Genomic DNA, 16,813 nt, shown 5'->3' on the forward strand with positions numbered 1-16,813 from the left:
GTTCATAATTCTTATAACCACAATGTTTTCTGACCTATGCGTATACACATATGCACATAAGTGCATAATGTGCTCATGTTCATTATGCACATAATAGTGGGAAAACAAAAAAAAACCTGCATGGTGCCGTCGTGTGGACAGCAGAAGACGCTTTCACCACGGAGTGATTCGAATTGTAGTATGGCAGTCTGAACGATAATATCCGGAACAAAGATATTTGGAACAGAACCGGGTCAGTTTAACACGGACTCAACACGCTGTGTGAACAGGGCCATTGTGTGGCTCTCGAAGCCCCACCCCCACCCCACCGGCTAGCTTGGAGAAGACATTTAAAATTAAAGTTGCTTTCTTTCCTCCTCTTCACTCCCCAATCTTCCTTCCTTCCTTCTCTTGAACATCTGATGTTCATGACTTTGCATTAAGCGAATTTGGCCACCCCTGTAGTAGAATGTGGGCATTGGATGTCCCTGATGCTTTTGAAAGCATGGATGATCCTTTCTGATCCTTGGTCTTATGCTATAACCTCGACTAGTCTCTGTTGTGATATTGACCAAAACGGCCTCCGGCTTCACAGGGTGGCAAGGAATACTTGATGCGGGCTCACTTTGGCCTTCCCAGTGTGGAAAACGAGGAGCTGGAGGGCCGACCACCCATCTCAGTCCGGTTTGAGATCCCCTACTTCACAGTCTCTGGGATTCAGGTGAGCCGAATTGATCAGAAGTGGCGATCGAAGGGTGGTAGTGCTTTCCGTGTGGTGAAGAGACTGTTTTGTGGGTTGGGTGGGGAGAACGCAATACTTTGCAATCAAACCTAGAATTATTTGACTGCTTTAAGAAAACAAAAGGTATAATTTCAGTTTACCCTTTAGTGTAGTTATGAAATTTAAAGCATACAAAAAAAAAAAGGGATGCAAATAACGAGAGACAGAGAGATGTGTGTATCATTGCACTCTGAGCTACCTTGAAATGTGACATCTTTTGGCCATCTGAGAAGCCAGAAAAAAAAAAAAAACTAAGCTGCCAACAGAAACCACAAACTTGGTACTATCTAAAAATAGATTTATGGTCAGGGGGATCCAGTCCTTGTGTTTCTACAACTGCAGCTTGAAATGAGGTGCTGCCCCTTTCTTCTCTCCCCCTAAACCTGACAAGGTCCAGACTATTCAAGGGGTGTGTCTCCACCTGAAGGGAACCCCTCTTCAGCAAGTTGTCAATCCCTTGAGACCAGAACTAGTTTTCCATCTCGATTTTTAGTTTTGTGTCTGTTAATCGCTCTCTGTGACGAGCGTCCCGCATGCAATAGGATCTAATGCAGGCTCTGTTTAATGCTTTGTTGTATCTCCTCGGATGGAGTGGAAAAGGGGACGTGTGTGTGTCGATCAACCTCTTGCTAGTTCGGGTGGTACTGCACAGCCTGAATGTCTGGTGCTGGAGGGATAAAGGGGGCAGTTCTTTTCCATTTTCCTGTTCCCACCTCCCTCAGGTGCGGTACATGAAGATCATAGAGAAGAGTGGGTATCAGGCTCTCCCATGGGTCCGCTACATCACCCAGAGCGGAGGTAAGTGGCAAGACTGCCAAGATCAGATACTTGGGAATGAGTTGGCAAGGAGCAGAGAGATACCAGACCAGGGGTGGCCAAACTTGAAGAAGAAGAAGAAGATATTGGATTTATATCCCGCCCTCCACTCCGAAGAGTCTCAGAGCAGCTCACAATCTCCTTTCCCTTCCTCCCCCACAACAGAACCCTGTGAGATAGATGAAGAGATTGGATTTATATCCCGCCCTCCACTCCGAAGAGTCTCAGAGCGGCTCACAATCTCCTTTCCCTTCCTCCCCCACAACAGAACCCTGTGAGGTAGATGAAGAGATTGGATTTATATCCCGCCCTCCACTCCGAAGAGTCTCAGAGCGGCTCACAATCTCCTTTACCTTCCGCCCCCACAACAGACACCCTGTGAGGTAGATGAAGAGATTGGATTTATATCCCGCCCTCCACTCCGAAGAGTCTCAGAGCGGCTCACAATCTCCTTTCCCTTCCTCCCCCACAACAGACACCCTGTGAGGTAGATGAAGATATTGGATTTATATCCCGCCCTCCACTCCGAAGAGTCTCAGAGCGGCTCACAATCTCCTTTCCCTTCCTCCCCCACAACAGAACCCTGTGAGGTAGATGAAGAGATTGGATTTATATCCCGCCCTCCACTCCGAAGAGTCTCAGAGCGGCTCACAATCTCCTTTCCCTTCCTCCCCCACAACAGACACCCTGTGAGGTAGATGAAGATATTGGATTTATATCCCGCCCTCCACTCCGAAGAGTCTCAGAGCGGCTCACAATCTCCTTTCCCTTCCTCCCCCACAACAGACACCCTGTGAGGTAGATGAAGATATTGGATTTATATCCCGCCCTCCACTCCGAAGAGTCTCAGAGCGGCTCACAATCTCCTTTCCCTTCCTCCCCCACAACAGAACCCTGTGAGGTAGATGAAGAGATTGGATTTATATCCCGCCCTCCACTCCGAAGAGTCTCAGAGCGGCTCACAATCTCCTTTCCCTTCCTCCCCCACAACAGACACCCTGTGAGGTAGATGAAGATATTGGATTTATATCCCGCCCTCCACTCCAAAGAGTCTCAGAGCGGCTCACAATCTCCTTTCCCTTCCTCCCCCACAACAGACACCCTGTGAGGTAGATGAAGATATTGGATTTATATCCCGCCCTCCACTCCAAAGAGTCTCAGAGCGGCTCACAATCTCCTTTCCCTTCCTCCCCCACAACAGACACCCTGTGAGGTAGATGAAGATATTGGATTTATATCCCGCCCTCCACTCCAAAGAGTCTCAGAGCGGCTCACAATCTCCTTTCCCTTCTTCCCCCACAAGAGACACCCTGTGAGGTGGGTGGGGCTGAGAGGGCTCTCACAGCAGCTGCCCTTTCAAGGACAGAGTCTCAGAGCGGCCTACAATCTCCTTTCCCTTCCTCCCCCACAACAGAACCCTGTGAGGTGGGTGGGGCTGAGAGGGCTCTCACAGCAGCTGCCCTTTCAAGGACAGAGTCTCAGAGCGGCCTACAATCTCCTTTCCCTTCCTCCCCCACAACAGAACCCTGTGAGGTGGGTGGGGCTGAGAGGGCTCTCACAGCAGCTGCCCTTTCAAGGACAGAGTCTCAGAACGGCCTACAATCTCCTTTCCCTTCCTCCCCCACAACAGACACCCTGTGAGGTGGGTGGAGCTGAGAGGGCTCTCACAGCAGCTGCCCTTTCAAGGACAGAGTCTCAGAATGGCCTACAATCTCCTTTCCCTTCCTCCCCCACAACAGACACCCTGTGAGGTGGGTGGGGCTGGAGAGGGCTCTCACAGCAGCTGCCCTTTCAAGGACAACCTCTGCCAGAGCTATGGCTGACCCAAGGCCATGCTAGCAGGTGCAAGTGGAGGAGTGGGGAATCAAACCCGGTTCTCCTAGATAAGAGTCCGCACACTTAACCACTACACCAAACCACTACACCAAACCAGCTACACCAAACTTGCTTAACATAAGAGCCACACAGGATAAACATCCAATGTTTGAGAGCCACAAGGAAAGGAAGGAAGGAAAGGAAGAAAGGGAGGGAGGGAGGAAGGAAAGGAAGGAAGGAAGGAAGGAAGGAAGGAAGGAAGGAAGGAAGGAAGGAAGGAAGGAAGGAAGGAAGGAAGGAAGGAAGGAAGGAAGGAAGGAGATGAAGATATTGGATTTAGGAAGGAAGGAAGGAAGGACTGCAGATTTTTATCCCGCCCTTCTCTCTGAATCAGAGACTCAGAGCGGCTTACAATCACCTTTATCTTCTCCCCCCCCACAACAGACATCCTGTGAGGTGGGTGGGGCTGAGAGGGCTCTTACAGCAGCTGCCCTTTCAAGGACAACCTCTGCCAGAGCTATTCCAGCAGCTGCAAATGGAGGAGTGGGGAATCAAACCCAGTTCTCCCAGATAAGAGTCCACACACATAACCACTACAGCAAACTGGCTCTCCAGAAGGAAGGAAGGAAATAGATGGAGGAGGGAGAGGCAGAAAGAAAGCAACTTTAAATGCATTCTTCAAGCTGCCAGCTGGCATAGCTTTGGAGAAGTGATTTAAAGAAAGAATGCCTTCCCCAGATTGGCTGATGGAGCAGTGGGGGCTTCAAGAGCCACACAGTGTGTGTGAAAGATCCACGCATGGCTCTTGAGTCACAGTTTGTCCACCCCTGATCTAGTACATCTTGGAATTGCATATATGTCCTCTTTTCTTGTTTGGTGAAGTCGTTAAGTGCATGGACTCTTATCTGGGAGAACCGGGCTTGATTCCCCACTCCTCCCCTTGCAGCTGCTGGAATGGCCTTGGGTCAGCCACAGCTCTCTTATCTGGGAGAACCGGGTTTGATTCCCCACTCCTCCACTTGCACCTGCTGGAATGGCCTTGGGTCAGCCATAGCTCTGACAGAGATTGTCCTTGAAAGGGCAGCTGCTGTAAGAGCCCTCTCAGCCCCACCCACCTCACAGGGTGTCTGTTGTGGGGGGAGAAGATATAGGAGATTGTGAGCCGCTCTGAGACTCTGATTCAGGGAGAAGGGCGGGGTGTAAGTCTGCCAGTCTTCTTTTCTTTTTATTATGCAGAAGCACCAAGCAGTGTGAGGAGGCAACCTCAGAGGAAGGCCCTGACCAAGGCCTAGGGCACTGGCCATCTAGGGGTGCCAAACTGGGTGTCCCCCACTCGACTCGGCGACATGATCAGTGCAGTGGGGGGTGCCAGAAGTTAGCCTCGCCTAGGGTGCCTGCCAGACAGTCTAAGGTCGTCCCTGGCCCTGACTTCTCTGCCCTATTTGTTAGTCCCCCGGAGGCAGCTGAAAAAAAGGATGAACATATGAAGCTGCCTTCTACTGAATCAGACTCTTGGTCCATCAAAGTCAGTATTGTCTTCTCTGACTGGCAGGGGCTCTCCAGGGTCTCAAGCTGAGGTTTTCCACACCTATTTGCCTGGACCCTTTTTTGGAGATGCCGGGGATTGAACCTGGGACCTTCTGCTTCCCAAGCAGATGCTCTACCACTGAGCCACTGTCCCTCCCCACTGCTGGATGGCCCACTGTTCTGATGCAACAGGGATATTTGTACTTGCAGGCTACACTTGGTTAAGCCTGCAGTCCACCTGTGTACTCACATATCTGAACTTTAACTAGTTGAGCGAATAAGTAATCCGCTTTTCATGGTCAAATATCTTCTCACAGCGGCTGACAAAACTATTTTTACAATTACAATACATGACTAAATGGTACATTAAACACATCCAGGGCTTTTTTGATAGCAGGAACTCCTTTGCATATTAGGCCCTGATGTAGCCAATCCTCCTGGAGCTTACGGTAGGCCCTGTAAAAAGAGCCCTGTAAGCTCTAGGAGGATTGGCTACATTAGAAGAAGATACTGGATTTATACCCCGCCCTATACTCTGAATCTCAGAGTGGCTCACAATCTCCTTTACCTTCCCCCCCGCCCACAACAGACACCCTGTGAGGTGGGTGGGGCTGAGAGAGCTCTCTCAGAAGCTGCCCTTTCAAGGACAACTCCTACAAGAGATATGCCCCGAGGCCATTCCAGCAGCTGCAAGTGGAGGAGTGGGGAATCAAATCCTGTTCTCCCAGAGAAGAGTCCAAGCACTTAACCATTACACCAAACTGGCTTGGGGTGTGTGGCCTAATATGCAAAGGAGTTCCTGCTGCAATAAAAGCCCTGAACACATCTGTGCAGAGGCTCCCAACATTTTTGAGCCTGCAGGAACCCTTGGAGTTCTGACACATTGTAGTCGGGCACAGACGCAGAATGGCTGGCCCACGAGATGGAGCCACGCTCACGGAGGAAGCCCAGGCGCTGGGGAGAAGAGGGGTCATTAAAGAATACTTTGGGGAACAGGCTGGAGAGAGAAGAAAACAAACACTGCGGTGGCAGTTGCCACTGCCAACAATGTTATTTTAATCTGCACGGCCAATCAGATCTTCACTGGCCAACCAGAAAGCCCCACATGGCCCCACCCACTTTCTAAAAACACTTGGTGAGCACCATGGGCACCACACGAGGAAGCCCATGGGAAGCAATGGGTAGAGGCAGGGCTTTTTTGTAGCAGAAACTTCTTTGCATATTAAGCCGCACCTCCCAGATGTAGCCAATCCTCCAAGAGCTTACAGTAGGCCCTGTAAGAAGAGCCCTGTAAGCTCTTGGAGGATTGTCTACATCGGGGGGGGGGGGTGTAGCCTAATATGCAAACCGGAGAGCCAGTTTGGTGTAGTGGTTAAGTGTGCGGACTCTTATCTGGGAGAACCGGGTTTGATTCCCCACTCCTCCACTTACACCTGCTGGAATGGCCTTGGGTCAGCCATAGCTCTGGCAGAAGTTGTCCTTGAAAGGGCAGCTGCTGTGAGAGCCCTCTCCAGCCCCACCCACCTCACAGGGTGACTGTTGTGGGGGAGGAAGGTAAAGGAGATTGTGAGCCGCTCTGAGACTCTTCGGAGTGGAGGGTGGGATATAAATCCAGTATCTTCTTCTTCTTCTTCTTCTTCAAATGAGTTCCTGCGACAAAAAAAGCCCTGGGCGGAGGGGTTTTTTTAACCATCTTCTGCCAGATCATTTTGTGTTTGACAAAGGAACACTGAAAGAAAACGTGGTGGGGTTGGAGAGTGGGGGTGGGTGGGGGTGTAACTTCAATAGTTTGCACCTATGGCAAAAACATTATTTACTGCCCTGCCTCATCTCTGCCTTGCCTGGATTCAGCATGTCCTTATTTCAAAGCACTGATTCAAGATGAACACATCTGGAGGCTCTGATAACGAAATATAGGGGGGGAGGGGGAACCATTCCTATATCGATGATCTAAACTTTACTGCATGGCCACTTCTTTATCCTGAGTGCTCCAGTGGTTTTATTACACTATTCTGATAAAAATGGTATGTTTATGATAAGTTATCATGCTACCCTACACACTGTGTGACTTTTAAATTGTACTGTCTTGTAGAAACTGATGGTTTATTATTCCTTGTATTTTAGGCATTTTTATGCCACCTTTTCACCAGACCAGGGTCCCCGGGCAGCAAACATAAAAACATTTGAACAATTAAATACAATATTCAAAGTTAGAAATAATTAAATGAAAACACGTAGACACTGCCCGCCTCCCCCCCCCAAAAAAAAGCCCCATATTGGCTGGAGAAAACATGATTCTCTTATTTTGATTAGGAAATGTGTCTTAGAGAATAGATTGACCTTCACAGTACTTTAGTGAGAGGCTATCAAGTTTGTTCTTCTTCTTGTTTTATGGCATTACCCCATGTAATGTATTAAAAAAGGTAAAGTTAGTCCCCTGTGCAAGCACCAGTCGTTTTCGACTCTGGGGTGACGTCACATCATGACGTTTTCACGACAGATTTTTTATGGGGTGGTTTGCCATTGCCGTCCCCAGTCATCTCCACTTTCCCCCCAGCAAGCTGGGTACTTGTTTTACCAACCTCAGAAGGATGGTAGGCTGAGTCAACCTCAAGCCAGCTACCTGAACCCAGTTTCCACCAGGATCCAGCTCAGGTCGTGAACAGAGAGCTTGGACTGCAGTACTGCAGCTTTACCACTGTGCCACAGGGCTTTTTTCTAATGTATTACCCTTATTTTTATCTCTCAGTTCCACATTTTTGTAGGGCATTTTTGCTTACTAGGCCATCCCTGCCTTAGTTTTATAGGACAGGTTCACTAGCAAGAGATATGCTGTCAGAATCTGCGGTATCCAAATGACCAACACACCTTTTGCTCGAGTGCCCTTTATTTGCGACTCTCCGGAATAACTATATTAATAGTACATCCTCCTGGCACTCCCATTCCGGATTTGATTCCCCACTTCTCCACATGGACCTGCTGATGTGACCTTGAGTCATTCACAAGTTCTCACAGAGCTATTCCTCTCAAGAGCAGTTTCTGTTTGAGCTCTCTCAGCTCCACCTACCTCACAGGGTGTCTGTTGTGGGGAGAAGGGAAAGGAGGTTGTAAACTGCTGTGACACTCCTTCAGGTAGTAAAGGATGGGGCATAAATCCAATCTCTTCTCTTCCCCCCTTTCCTAGCCAGAGACTTGAGGTTAGTGACCTCCTAAAGCTGCTCTAGAGTGTTCCTTCCTTGCTGGGATTGCACAATATCGGTGAAAGTTTGTTGCTCCATTAAAAGGCGGAAGTTCTTCCAACTGCAAGGCCTTCTAGCTTACCGTTATCTTCTACCATTTTGTTCCAGATTATCAACTCCGGACACATTAGCCTTGTCACCTTGCGGTCTTGGAACACCTGAAAAATGGATGCCTTAGAGAACATTTTAATCCACAGATGCCTTCTACAAAACACACTCTGTGTGTCCTTCCAAAAATGTCATTCTTTTCTTGGCCTACCTGCAGTTTAATTAGGTAGCAGTTTTTGGACTACTCTGTGCAGTGCCTGAAAGGAAAACGAGAGCCCTGTTCTTGTTGGTTGGGTTATTTTTATGCCACTTCCCTGCCTGAACTGGAATTGCTTCTGGTGGAATGTCATCATATCCTTCCGTACCAAAGTTCCCTGGTGGCCAGCTTCCTGGAACATTCCTGGAGGTTAGCACAGAATGAGAACTCCCTCAACAAGATGCGGCCCCTTTCGGTCTGGTCTGGCAGAGTTGTGCCTTCCAATGAAGGTGGTGAAACTAGAACCACTATTCCCCACGATTGCATGGATCCCTCTTCTGATGCAGGTCAAAGGAGTGATGGGAGTGGCATGAAGAACTCTGCCTAGAAGTCTGTATTCGACTATCAGTTCAGGGCCTGGATTCTTTGAAGCGTTAGACCTTGTTTTCTCCACTTCAGTTCCTTGTCTATAAAGTGAGTAGAAAGACTGTCTACTTATGGGGTCATTGTGAAGATGAGTGAGACAGCTTACTGCCTTTTCCTTCTCCTGAGATCATGATAAATTATAAACGCAAGTGAAATCAATAAATTGTAATAGGGTGATGATTCTAATGTCTATCATTGTACAGGTCAGCTCTCTGCTGTGCAGTGGCTTAATTCGCCTGCTCCACAGTAAACTACAAATGGGGTTGGTTATTCTAGATGAGGGGTGTCAAATATGCGGCCCAGGGGCCAAATCAGACTCGCCCCCCCCCCCGAGGGTTCCTATCAGGCCCTTGAGCAACTGGCTGCCGTCTGCTTCCTTTTCCCTCTCTCTTGCTTCCTTCTGCATCACAGCTTGTTCTGCCAGGTTTGCTCAATTGCCCAGCAGAGCTACTGAGCCAAGCTTGTCTTCCTTCTATTGGCTGAGGCTCCTCCCCCTCCTGGTCCCCTAGGGAAGGAAGGAAAGAGCCAGAGCTTCCTTTGCCCAGTTCCCTGGATTGCACGGGAGAGATACAAAGAAAGCACCTTTAAGACCAATGAGTGCTAATGTTTTAAGCATGTTTTAAGTTTTTTTAAAAAAGAAAATCTTTGTGTTCGTCTGTGTCCTTTATAAAGTTTATGTCTCTGCTACATAATCTTAAATAGGTACACACATGACCTGGCCTGACATGACCCGGTCCGACAAGGTCTCATTTATGTTAGATCTGGCCCTCATAACAAATGATTTTGACACCCCTGTTCTAGATGCTGCGTTGGCCAGTTCTGACAGATCTTTGGTCACTGTAAGTCAGCTTGTAGGTCCAAGTCCTAAATATATCTTGACAGATGTCCAGAAGACAAAGGCTGTTTACTGTGTTCTTAAGAGATTTTTATTTACCATGTCAAAAAGGCAAAACATGTCAATTGAAGGTCATCATCAGATGCTTCCCCCTCATGACGTTCTCTCTCTCTCTCTCTCATGGCTCTCCTGATCCACCAAAGCAGAGGCATGTTGTTGAAATGTATGATGGGCTAGATTTGAGTCCAGTCGCACCACAGAGATGAAATAGATTTTCAGGATATGAGTTTCCAAGAGTCAAAGCTTCCTTCATCAGATACACACGAAGCTGCCTTATACTAAATCAGTTGCCTTATACTAAATATTCCCTTTAAGCCGTGGAGTCTTGTAAGCAAAAATTCTATTTCGTGAGCTACCGGCATTAAAGTTGTGAGCTACTGCAGAAATTGGCTTGCTCTGGGGCCATTTTTCTGAGCTAAGACAAAAAGAGGTGTGAGCTGGAACCTAAAAAGCTGTGAGCTAGCTCACACTAACTCACCTTAGAGGGAACACTGAATCAGACCCCCCCTTGGTCCCTCAAAGTCAGTCTTATCTACTCAGACTGGCAGCAGCTCTCCAGGGTCTTTCCCATCAGCTACTGCCAGATCCTCTTAACTGGAGATATTGGGGATTGAACCTGAGACTTTCTGCCTGCCAAGCAGAGGCTCTGCCACTGAGCCACAGCTGCCTCCTCTGATACCCGATGAAGCTCATGCCCCAGGAAATCTTGTTGGTCTCAAAGGTGCTTCCGGACTCACATTGAACTATCCGACTGCAGTCCAGCATAGCTCCTCTCTGAAGCTATCCAGTACGTATGTACACAGATATTAGCAGAGAAACAAAACATATTTTTACATTTTCCCTTTCATGTAAGGTTAGTAGCTTGAGTTATACATACACACACACACACACACAAAAGCACATTTGTTGTTGTGCATCTTCAGGGCCACATATCTTCATGAATATTTCCATCTGGAGCCCACACTAACATAGGCCACGGTTAGGAAACCGCCTTCTCCTCCTCTTGGTCTCAACATAGATTTTAACCGTTGGTCCCTCTAAGCTGCGATAGTGTGAGCTAGCTCACAGATTTTTAGCCTCCAGCTCACACATTTTTGTCTTGGCTCAGGAAAAATGGCCCCAGAGCACACTCATGGATGCAGGAGCTCACAACTTTAATGCCAGGAGCTCACAAAGCAGAATTTTTGCTTCGAGGGAACGTCGGTGAGGAAGGGAGTTTTGACTCTCAAAGCCTCAGCCCCCTTCCCCCATTTTCCCCTTGATCTCTAAGGTGCTACTGACTGACTGACTGACGCTGGATTCAAATCAGGCTTCTCTACTGTAGACCAACGCTCTGAAAGAGGGGGGAAATGAATCTGAGATTTTCCCAACGTGAGGAAGTGTGTGAACTCATTTAACACGCTTCACTTGTTTGAATACTTTAAAATGCCCGTGTTGATTTTATGTCTCAATAGCAGCAAATATTAAGTTATGGGGTTAAGTCTGGGGCATGAGCTCTAAACTAAATACCCTGCTAAGGTCGTCCCCCCCACCCACTCACCAATTTTCAGATATGCCCGACCCCAGCGCTGGCAATGGTACCGCTCACCCCCTTCCACCGAGAAGGCAGAAAGAGAAAGAAACCTACAGCCACAGTTATGGCTTAACAATGTTTATTCTAATGATGCCAACACCCGGTCGGGAGATTCCTGGAGACTTGCAGGTGGAGCCCGGGGAGGGTTCAAGGAGGGACCTCAGCCTTGGGTATAATGTCAAAGAGCCCCCCTTCCAAAGCTGCCACTGTCCCCGGGGGAACAGATTTCGACTGCTCTGAAAACTAGCGGCAATCCGTGGGGAATCTCCAGGCCCCACCGGGAGGCTGGCAACCCCCTCCAGGGCCCGCGCAGGGGTGAGGAGGAGGGCACGGGGTGAGCGCCCCTGGCTGGAGGCGGGGGAAGCGGCTCCCTACCTGCGCGGCCAGCCCTCTTCCCGCCCGAACTCGTATTTGAATCGCGGAGGCCCGCCCCGGAGTCCGCCGGCCAACGGCCAATGGGGAGGCGGGAGGCGCGGCCCGTCTCCGGGCGCGGCGTGCGATTGGGCGCGACGCGGGGAAAGGGGGCGGGCGTAGAACGCGGGGCCGGCTACAATGTATCCAAGCGCCCAGCGCAGCACAACAAACCGCGGGCGGCCACGTGGGGGCGGGGCGGGGCCTGTGCCGGGCCAGTCGGCGGCGGCAGGGTGGGGCTGGGCGGCGGCGGCGGCGGCGGTGCCGGCTTGACAGTCGCCCTGCGGGGAGAGCTGGCCGCCTCGTTCCGCCGCGCCGGGCCTCTGGGCATGTGCAGAGCGCTCCTCCCCTGGCCAGCGCCCGCAGTCGCTCGGGCCTCGCTTTAGGGGCCGGCATGCAGCCGCCGGGCCAGGCGGAGATCCACGCCGGGGACCGGCTGAGCGGGGCGGCCGCCCGGGGGGACCTGCCCGAGGTGCGGCGCCTCCTGCAGCACGAGCTGGTGCATCCCGACGCCCACAACCGCTTCGGCAAGACGGCGCTGCAGGTAGGCGGGAGCGCCCAGGCTCAAGAGGCTGCGGGATCGCAGGGGGAGGGAGCTCCGCCCCGGGCAGGGTGGGCTTCTTCTCTTGCGCTGCTCCTGCCAGCAACGTTTGGATCGCCCCTGGATGGAGCCGGAGGAACGGGCCTCGCTGATCTGGCTTGCAAAGAATGCTTCGGCAGGTCTTGGGGAAATGGAAGCGTTGCCCGCACCTCTTTCCCAGAAGTGGCATTCGACTAGTCCTGGGGTGTCGAAATCATTTGTTATGTGGGACAGATCTGACAAAAGAGACCTTGTGGGGCGGGGCCATGTGTGTACCTATTTAAGATTAGGTAGCAGAGGTCCAAATTTTATAAAGAACATAGACAAACTCAAATGTATATTTTTAAAAACTTAAAACATGCTTAAAATGTTAGCACTGATTGGTTTTAAAGATGCTTTCTTTGTATCTCTCCCATGGGATCCAGGGAACTGGGCAAAGGAAGCTCTGGCTCTTTCGATCCTCAGGGGACTGGGGAGAGGCGGAGGAGCCTCAGCCAGTAGAAGGAAGAGAGGCTTGGCTCAGTAGCTCTGCTGTGCGATTGAGAGCCTGGCAAAGCAAGTTTTTCCTCCCCAAGGAGGGAGCCTAAACCAATGGAGAAAATAGGGTTTTGCTCTGCAGCACCTGTGCAATTGAGCAAGCCTTGCAGAGCAAGCTGTGATGTAGAAGGAAGCAGATAGAAGCCCTCTGGGGGCCTGATTCAGCCCCCAAACTGCATGTTTGACACCCCTGGACTAGGTATTGCCTAGACCAGGGGTGGCCAACGGTAGCTCTCCAGATGTTTTTTTGCCTACAACTCCCATTAGCCATGCTGGCTGGGGCTGGTGGGAATTGTAGGCAAAAAACACCCGGAGAGCTACCATTGGCCACCTCTGGTCTGGACCTTTGCAAAGGACGCGGGGGGGGGGGGGGGCTGATGCTCAGCAGCAGAGCTTCTGCTTTGCATGCAGAAGAACATAAGCGGAGCCATATTGGTTCTTCCAGTGGCCCATCCATTCCATCACTTTGGGTCACAAAGTAGCTAAAAACCAGTTGCCCTCAGTATATCCACCAGCAGGGCCAAAACTCCAGAAGCCCTCCCACTGTTGCTCCCCAAGCATCAAAAATGCAGAGTATCACTTACCCAGACAGCATGTTCCATCTCTGTCTGATGGATCTCTGCTCCATATAAGAAGATAAGAGAAGCCATGTTGGATCAGGCCAATGGCCCATCCTGTCTAGCACTCTGTTACACACTGGTCAAAACCCAGGTTCAATCGCTAGTATATTTAGTTAAAAGATCAGGCAGTAGGTGATGTGAAAAACTTCTGACTGAGATGGTAGAGACCCTCTGCCATGGCTGTCTGATCAAGTCTGCTTAAAGCATGCGAAAGCTTACCTTCTGAATAAAACTTAGTTGGTCTTAAAGGTGCAACTGTTTTGTTCTGTTGCTTCAGACCAATACGGCTGCCCTCTTGGATCTATAGCTGTCCAATGTATTTGTAGACCATGTTTTATGTTTTATTAACTTACTGTTTTAAACTGTTGTAAATTGATGTTTTAAAGCCAAACCCATGTTAGATTTTATATGCTGTAAGCCGCCCTGAGCTACTTCGGTGGGAAGGGCGGGATATAAATCGAAATGTAAGTAAGTAAGTCTTTGATGGACCATGAAGCTATCACCAGTGTTTAATATGCTCAAAGACCCATCAAGAGAGAGCCAGTTTGGTGTAGTGGTTAAGTGTGTGGACTCTTACCTGGGAGAACTGGGTTTGATTCCCCACTCCTCCACTTGCAGCTGCTGGCATGGCCTTGGGTCACCACGCTCTCGGAGAGTTGTTCTTGAAAGGATAGCTTCTGGGAGAGCTCTCTCAGCCCCACCTACCTCACAGGGTGTTTGTTGTGGAGGAGGAAGATAAAGGAGATTCTGTGAACTGCTCTGAGACTGAGATTCAGAGCGAAGGGCGGAATATAAATCCAATTATCATCATCGTCTCCTCCTTCTCCTTAGCAAACAACACATAACATCCATGTAGATAGATCCAAGCAGCAGCCGTGTTGGTCTGATGCAGTAGAACAAAGCAGGAGTCAAGTGGCACCTTTAAGACCAACAAGAGTTGTATTCAGAATGTAAGCTTTCGTGTGCTCCAAGCACACTTCATCAGACAAGGAATCGGGTACAGTGAGCAGAGCTACACATAGCCGGTGGGCAGTGGTTTAGAATGCAAAATGGTACAAATTTAAGATCCAGTGACAGAATAGTAAAATTAACACATTGAGCAAACCTTTGATCTGGGTAGCATGAGCGTGAGAAACCAGTAAAACTGCAACAATACTGTCAACATGTGAGCATGTCTGTTAATCGCTCTATTGTTATGAGGCTGGGCCAAAATGAGGGCATTTCTTTCTCAAGTTTCCCCTATCCAACTAGTTCACCTTTTGACATGCGACATACATATAGTTTGCCATTAGAAGAAAAATATAGTGGACGATGGGTTTGGTATAGGTAATGAGATAAACAAGCCAATATCCCTATTTGAGTATGTCAATACAGCTAAAAGAGAAATACTTTGGATAGTGATGTTTCCAGCTTTGTGTATTTGGAGGGGGGGGGAAGAGTAGAGAGTTTGTACGCCAAAGATCTAAGCAGCATGACAGTATTTTGGAACCTGATGAGTGCACTTCGTTTGCAGATGCTTTCAACCAGAGACCGGCTTTGAATTCTGCCACCCCTGCATTAGACCGTGCATTCTTCCTGTCGTTCCCCCTTTCACAAACCCTTCCTCTTGGAGAGCCAGTTTGGTGTAGTGGTTAAGTGTGCAGACTCTTATCTGGGAGAACTGGGTTTGATTCCCCACTCCTCCACTTGCAGCTGTTGGAATGGCCTTGGGTCAGCCATAGCTCTGGCAGAGGTTGTCCTTGAAAGGGCAGGTGCTGTGAGAGCCCTCTCCAGCCCCACCCACCTCACAGGGTGACTGTTGTGGGGGAGGAAGGTAAAGGAGATTGTGAGCCGCTCTGAGACTCTTTGGAGTGGAGGGCGGGATGTAAATCCAATATCTTCATTTACCTCACAGGGTGTCTGTTGTGGGGGAGGAAGGGAAAGGGGATTGTAGGCCGCTCTGAGACTCTGTCCTTGAATGGGCAGCTGCTGTGAGAGCCCTCTCAACCCCACCCACCTCACAGGGTGTCTGTTGTGGGGGAGGAAGGGAAAGGAGATTGTAGGCCGCTCTGAGACTCTGTCCTTGAAAGGGCAGCTGCTGTGAGAGCCCTCTCAGCCCCACCCACCTCACAGGGTGACTGTTGTGGGGGGGGGGGAGGTAAAGGAGATTGTGAGCCGCTCTGAGACTCTTCGGAGTGGAGGGCAGAATATAAATCCAATATCTTCTTCTTCTTCACCCTCCTGTCATGATGAATTCGGCCACCCCTGCACTAGACTGTGCATCCTTCCTGTCGTTCCCCCTTTCACAAACCCTTCCTCTTGTCACCCTCAGGTCATGATGTTTGGCAACGTCTTCATAGCCCAGGAGCTTCTGAAGCAAGGGGCTAGTCCCAACGTCCAAGATGAGCTGGGCATGGCCCCCGCCCACGATGCTGCCCGCACTGGGTTCCTTGATACCCTGAGCGTCCTGGTGGAACACGGGGCGGATGTGAATGTCCCAGATGCCTCGGGCTCCTTGCCCCTGCATGTCGCCGTCCGGGAAGGACACGCCGATATCGTGCGCTTCTTGGTGTCTCGGTCCAACCTGCGCCACCGAGATGCTGAGGGACGGACGCCGCTGGAGCTGGCGCGGCACCTGGGGCTGACGGACATTCAGGGTGTTCTTGAGTAGCCCTTCGGCAGCCTCGACCTGGCCATTCCTTGGGCCGAAGGGTCAGCATCAGCACTGAGTCAGCTTGGCAAAGGACTCTCCCTTGAAGAACTCGAGCCCCGGAACAAAGACAGCTTCTCCTGTCCTTCCTACCTCATGCTCTGCGTTTGTTTCTATTTATATTATTTTTGTCAGTTTTCTTCACTTGCTTCTGATTTCTCCTGTTCTGTTGAATCTTGCCAGTTCCTTGAGAGCTAGATACCCCTGCTGGTGGACCATGTGGCTTGCTCTCTACCCCTATGTGTTGCACACAGATTGGATGTGTGGCCCAACCCCCTGCTCTTCTACACTTTCAGAACTTGCTCAGCACCTATCTGGATGGAATTCGATCTGTCTGTCATTGCTGAAGTCCCCACCCACCCTGTGCTTTCCTCAGTTCATGGTATGTTGTGACAGTTTCCACTGTGCCTCTGCAGATGGCTATTCTTGCCTTTCACACAAGTGTTGAAAGCGTGTACTGAATCTGTTCTATTTGACTGAAATGTTTTAAGCTTGGTTTTGGGTTTTTTTTTTTAAATTGGCAGCTTGTTCCCTGTAATGAATTTGTGGATCTGAGCTATGTACATAGATTTCTAAGGAAGGAAATTCTTATTTTTAATTTATTGTGATTTGCAAGGGTTTGTTTTATGGAATGATTAATTTACTTATTAAAAAAAAACATGACATCTGTGGCTTATTGGA

General features: G+C 49.7%; 2 protein-coding genes across 2 annotated transcripts in view; both read left to right on the plus strand.

The window, feature by feature from the left end:
* The window catches only part of AP1M2 (adaptor related protein complex 1 subunit mu 2), a 43,298-nt gene extending 34,296 nt beyond the window's left edge, over positions 1-9,002 (plus strand). Inside the window, exons 10-12 of the mRNA XM_060236741.1 lie at positions 575-700; positions 1,483-1,558; positions 8,266-9,002. Coding sequence (XP_060092724.1) covers positions 575-700; positions 1,483-1,558; positions 8,266-8,288 — 225 coding nt within the window. The 3' untranslated portion in view covers positions 8,289-9,002. The remainder of the gene's footprint in view (positions 1-574; positions 701-1,482; positions 1,559-8,265) is intronic.
* Positions 9,003-12,037: 3,035 nt separating this feature from the next.
* On the plus strand, positions 12,038-16,813 carry CDKN2D (cyclin dependent kinase inhibitor 2D). The gene is made up of 2 exons (XM_060236327.1): positions 12,038-12,250; positions 15,755-16,813. The coding sequence occupies exons 1-2, from the start codon at positions 12,101-12,103 to the stop codon at positions 16,091-16,093; spliced, it is 489 nt and encodes a 162-aa protein (XP_060092310.1). The 5' UTR covers positions 12,038-12,100; the 3' UTR covers positions 16,094-16,813.

The sequence above is a fragment of the Heteronotia binoei genome, chromosome 4 (assembly GCF_032191835.1).
Source record: "Heteronotia binoei isolate CCM8104 ecotype False Entrance Well chromosome 4, APGP_CSIRO_Hbin_v1, whole genome shotgun sequence".
NCBI lineage: Eukaryota > Metazoa > Chordata > Lepidosauria > Squamata > Gekkonidae > Heteronotia > Heteronotia binoei.

What these genes read in the sequence shown, in the direction of transcription:
- CDKN2D (XM_060236327.1), top strand. Translation starts at nt 12,101, where the DNA reads ATGCAGCCGCCGGGCCAGGCGGAGATCCACGCCGGGGACCGGCTGAGC. An exon ending in TCGGCAAGACGGCGCTGCAG is followed by an intron (nt 12,251 to 15,754) that starts GTAGGCGGGAGC and finishes TGTCACCCTCAG; the next exon opens with GTCATGATGTTTGGCAACGT.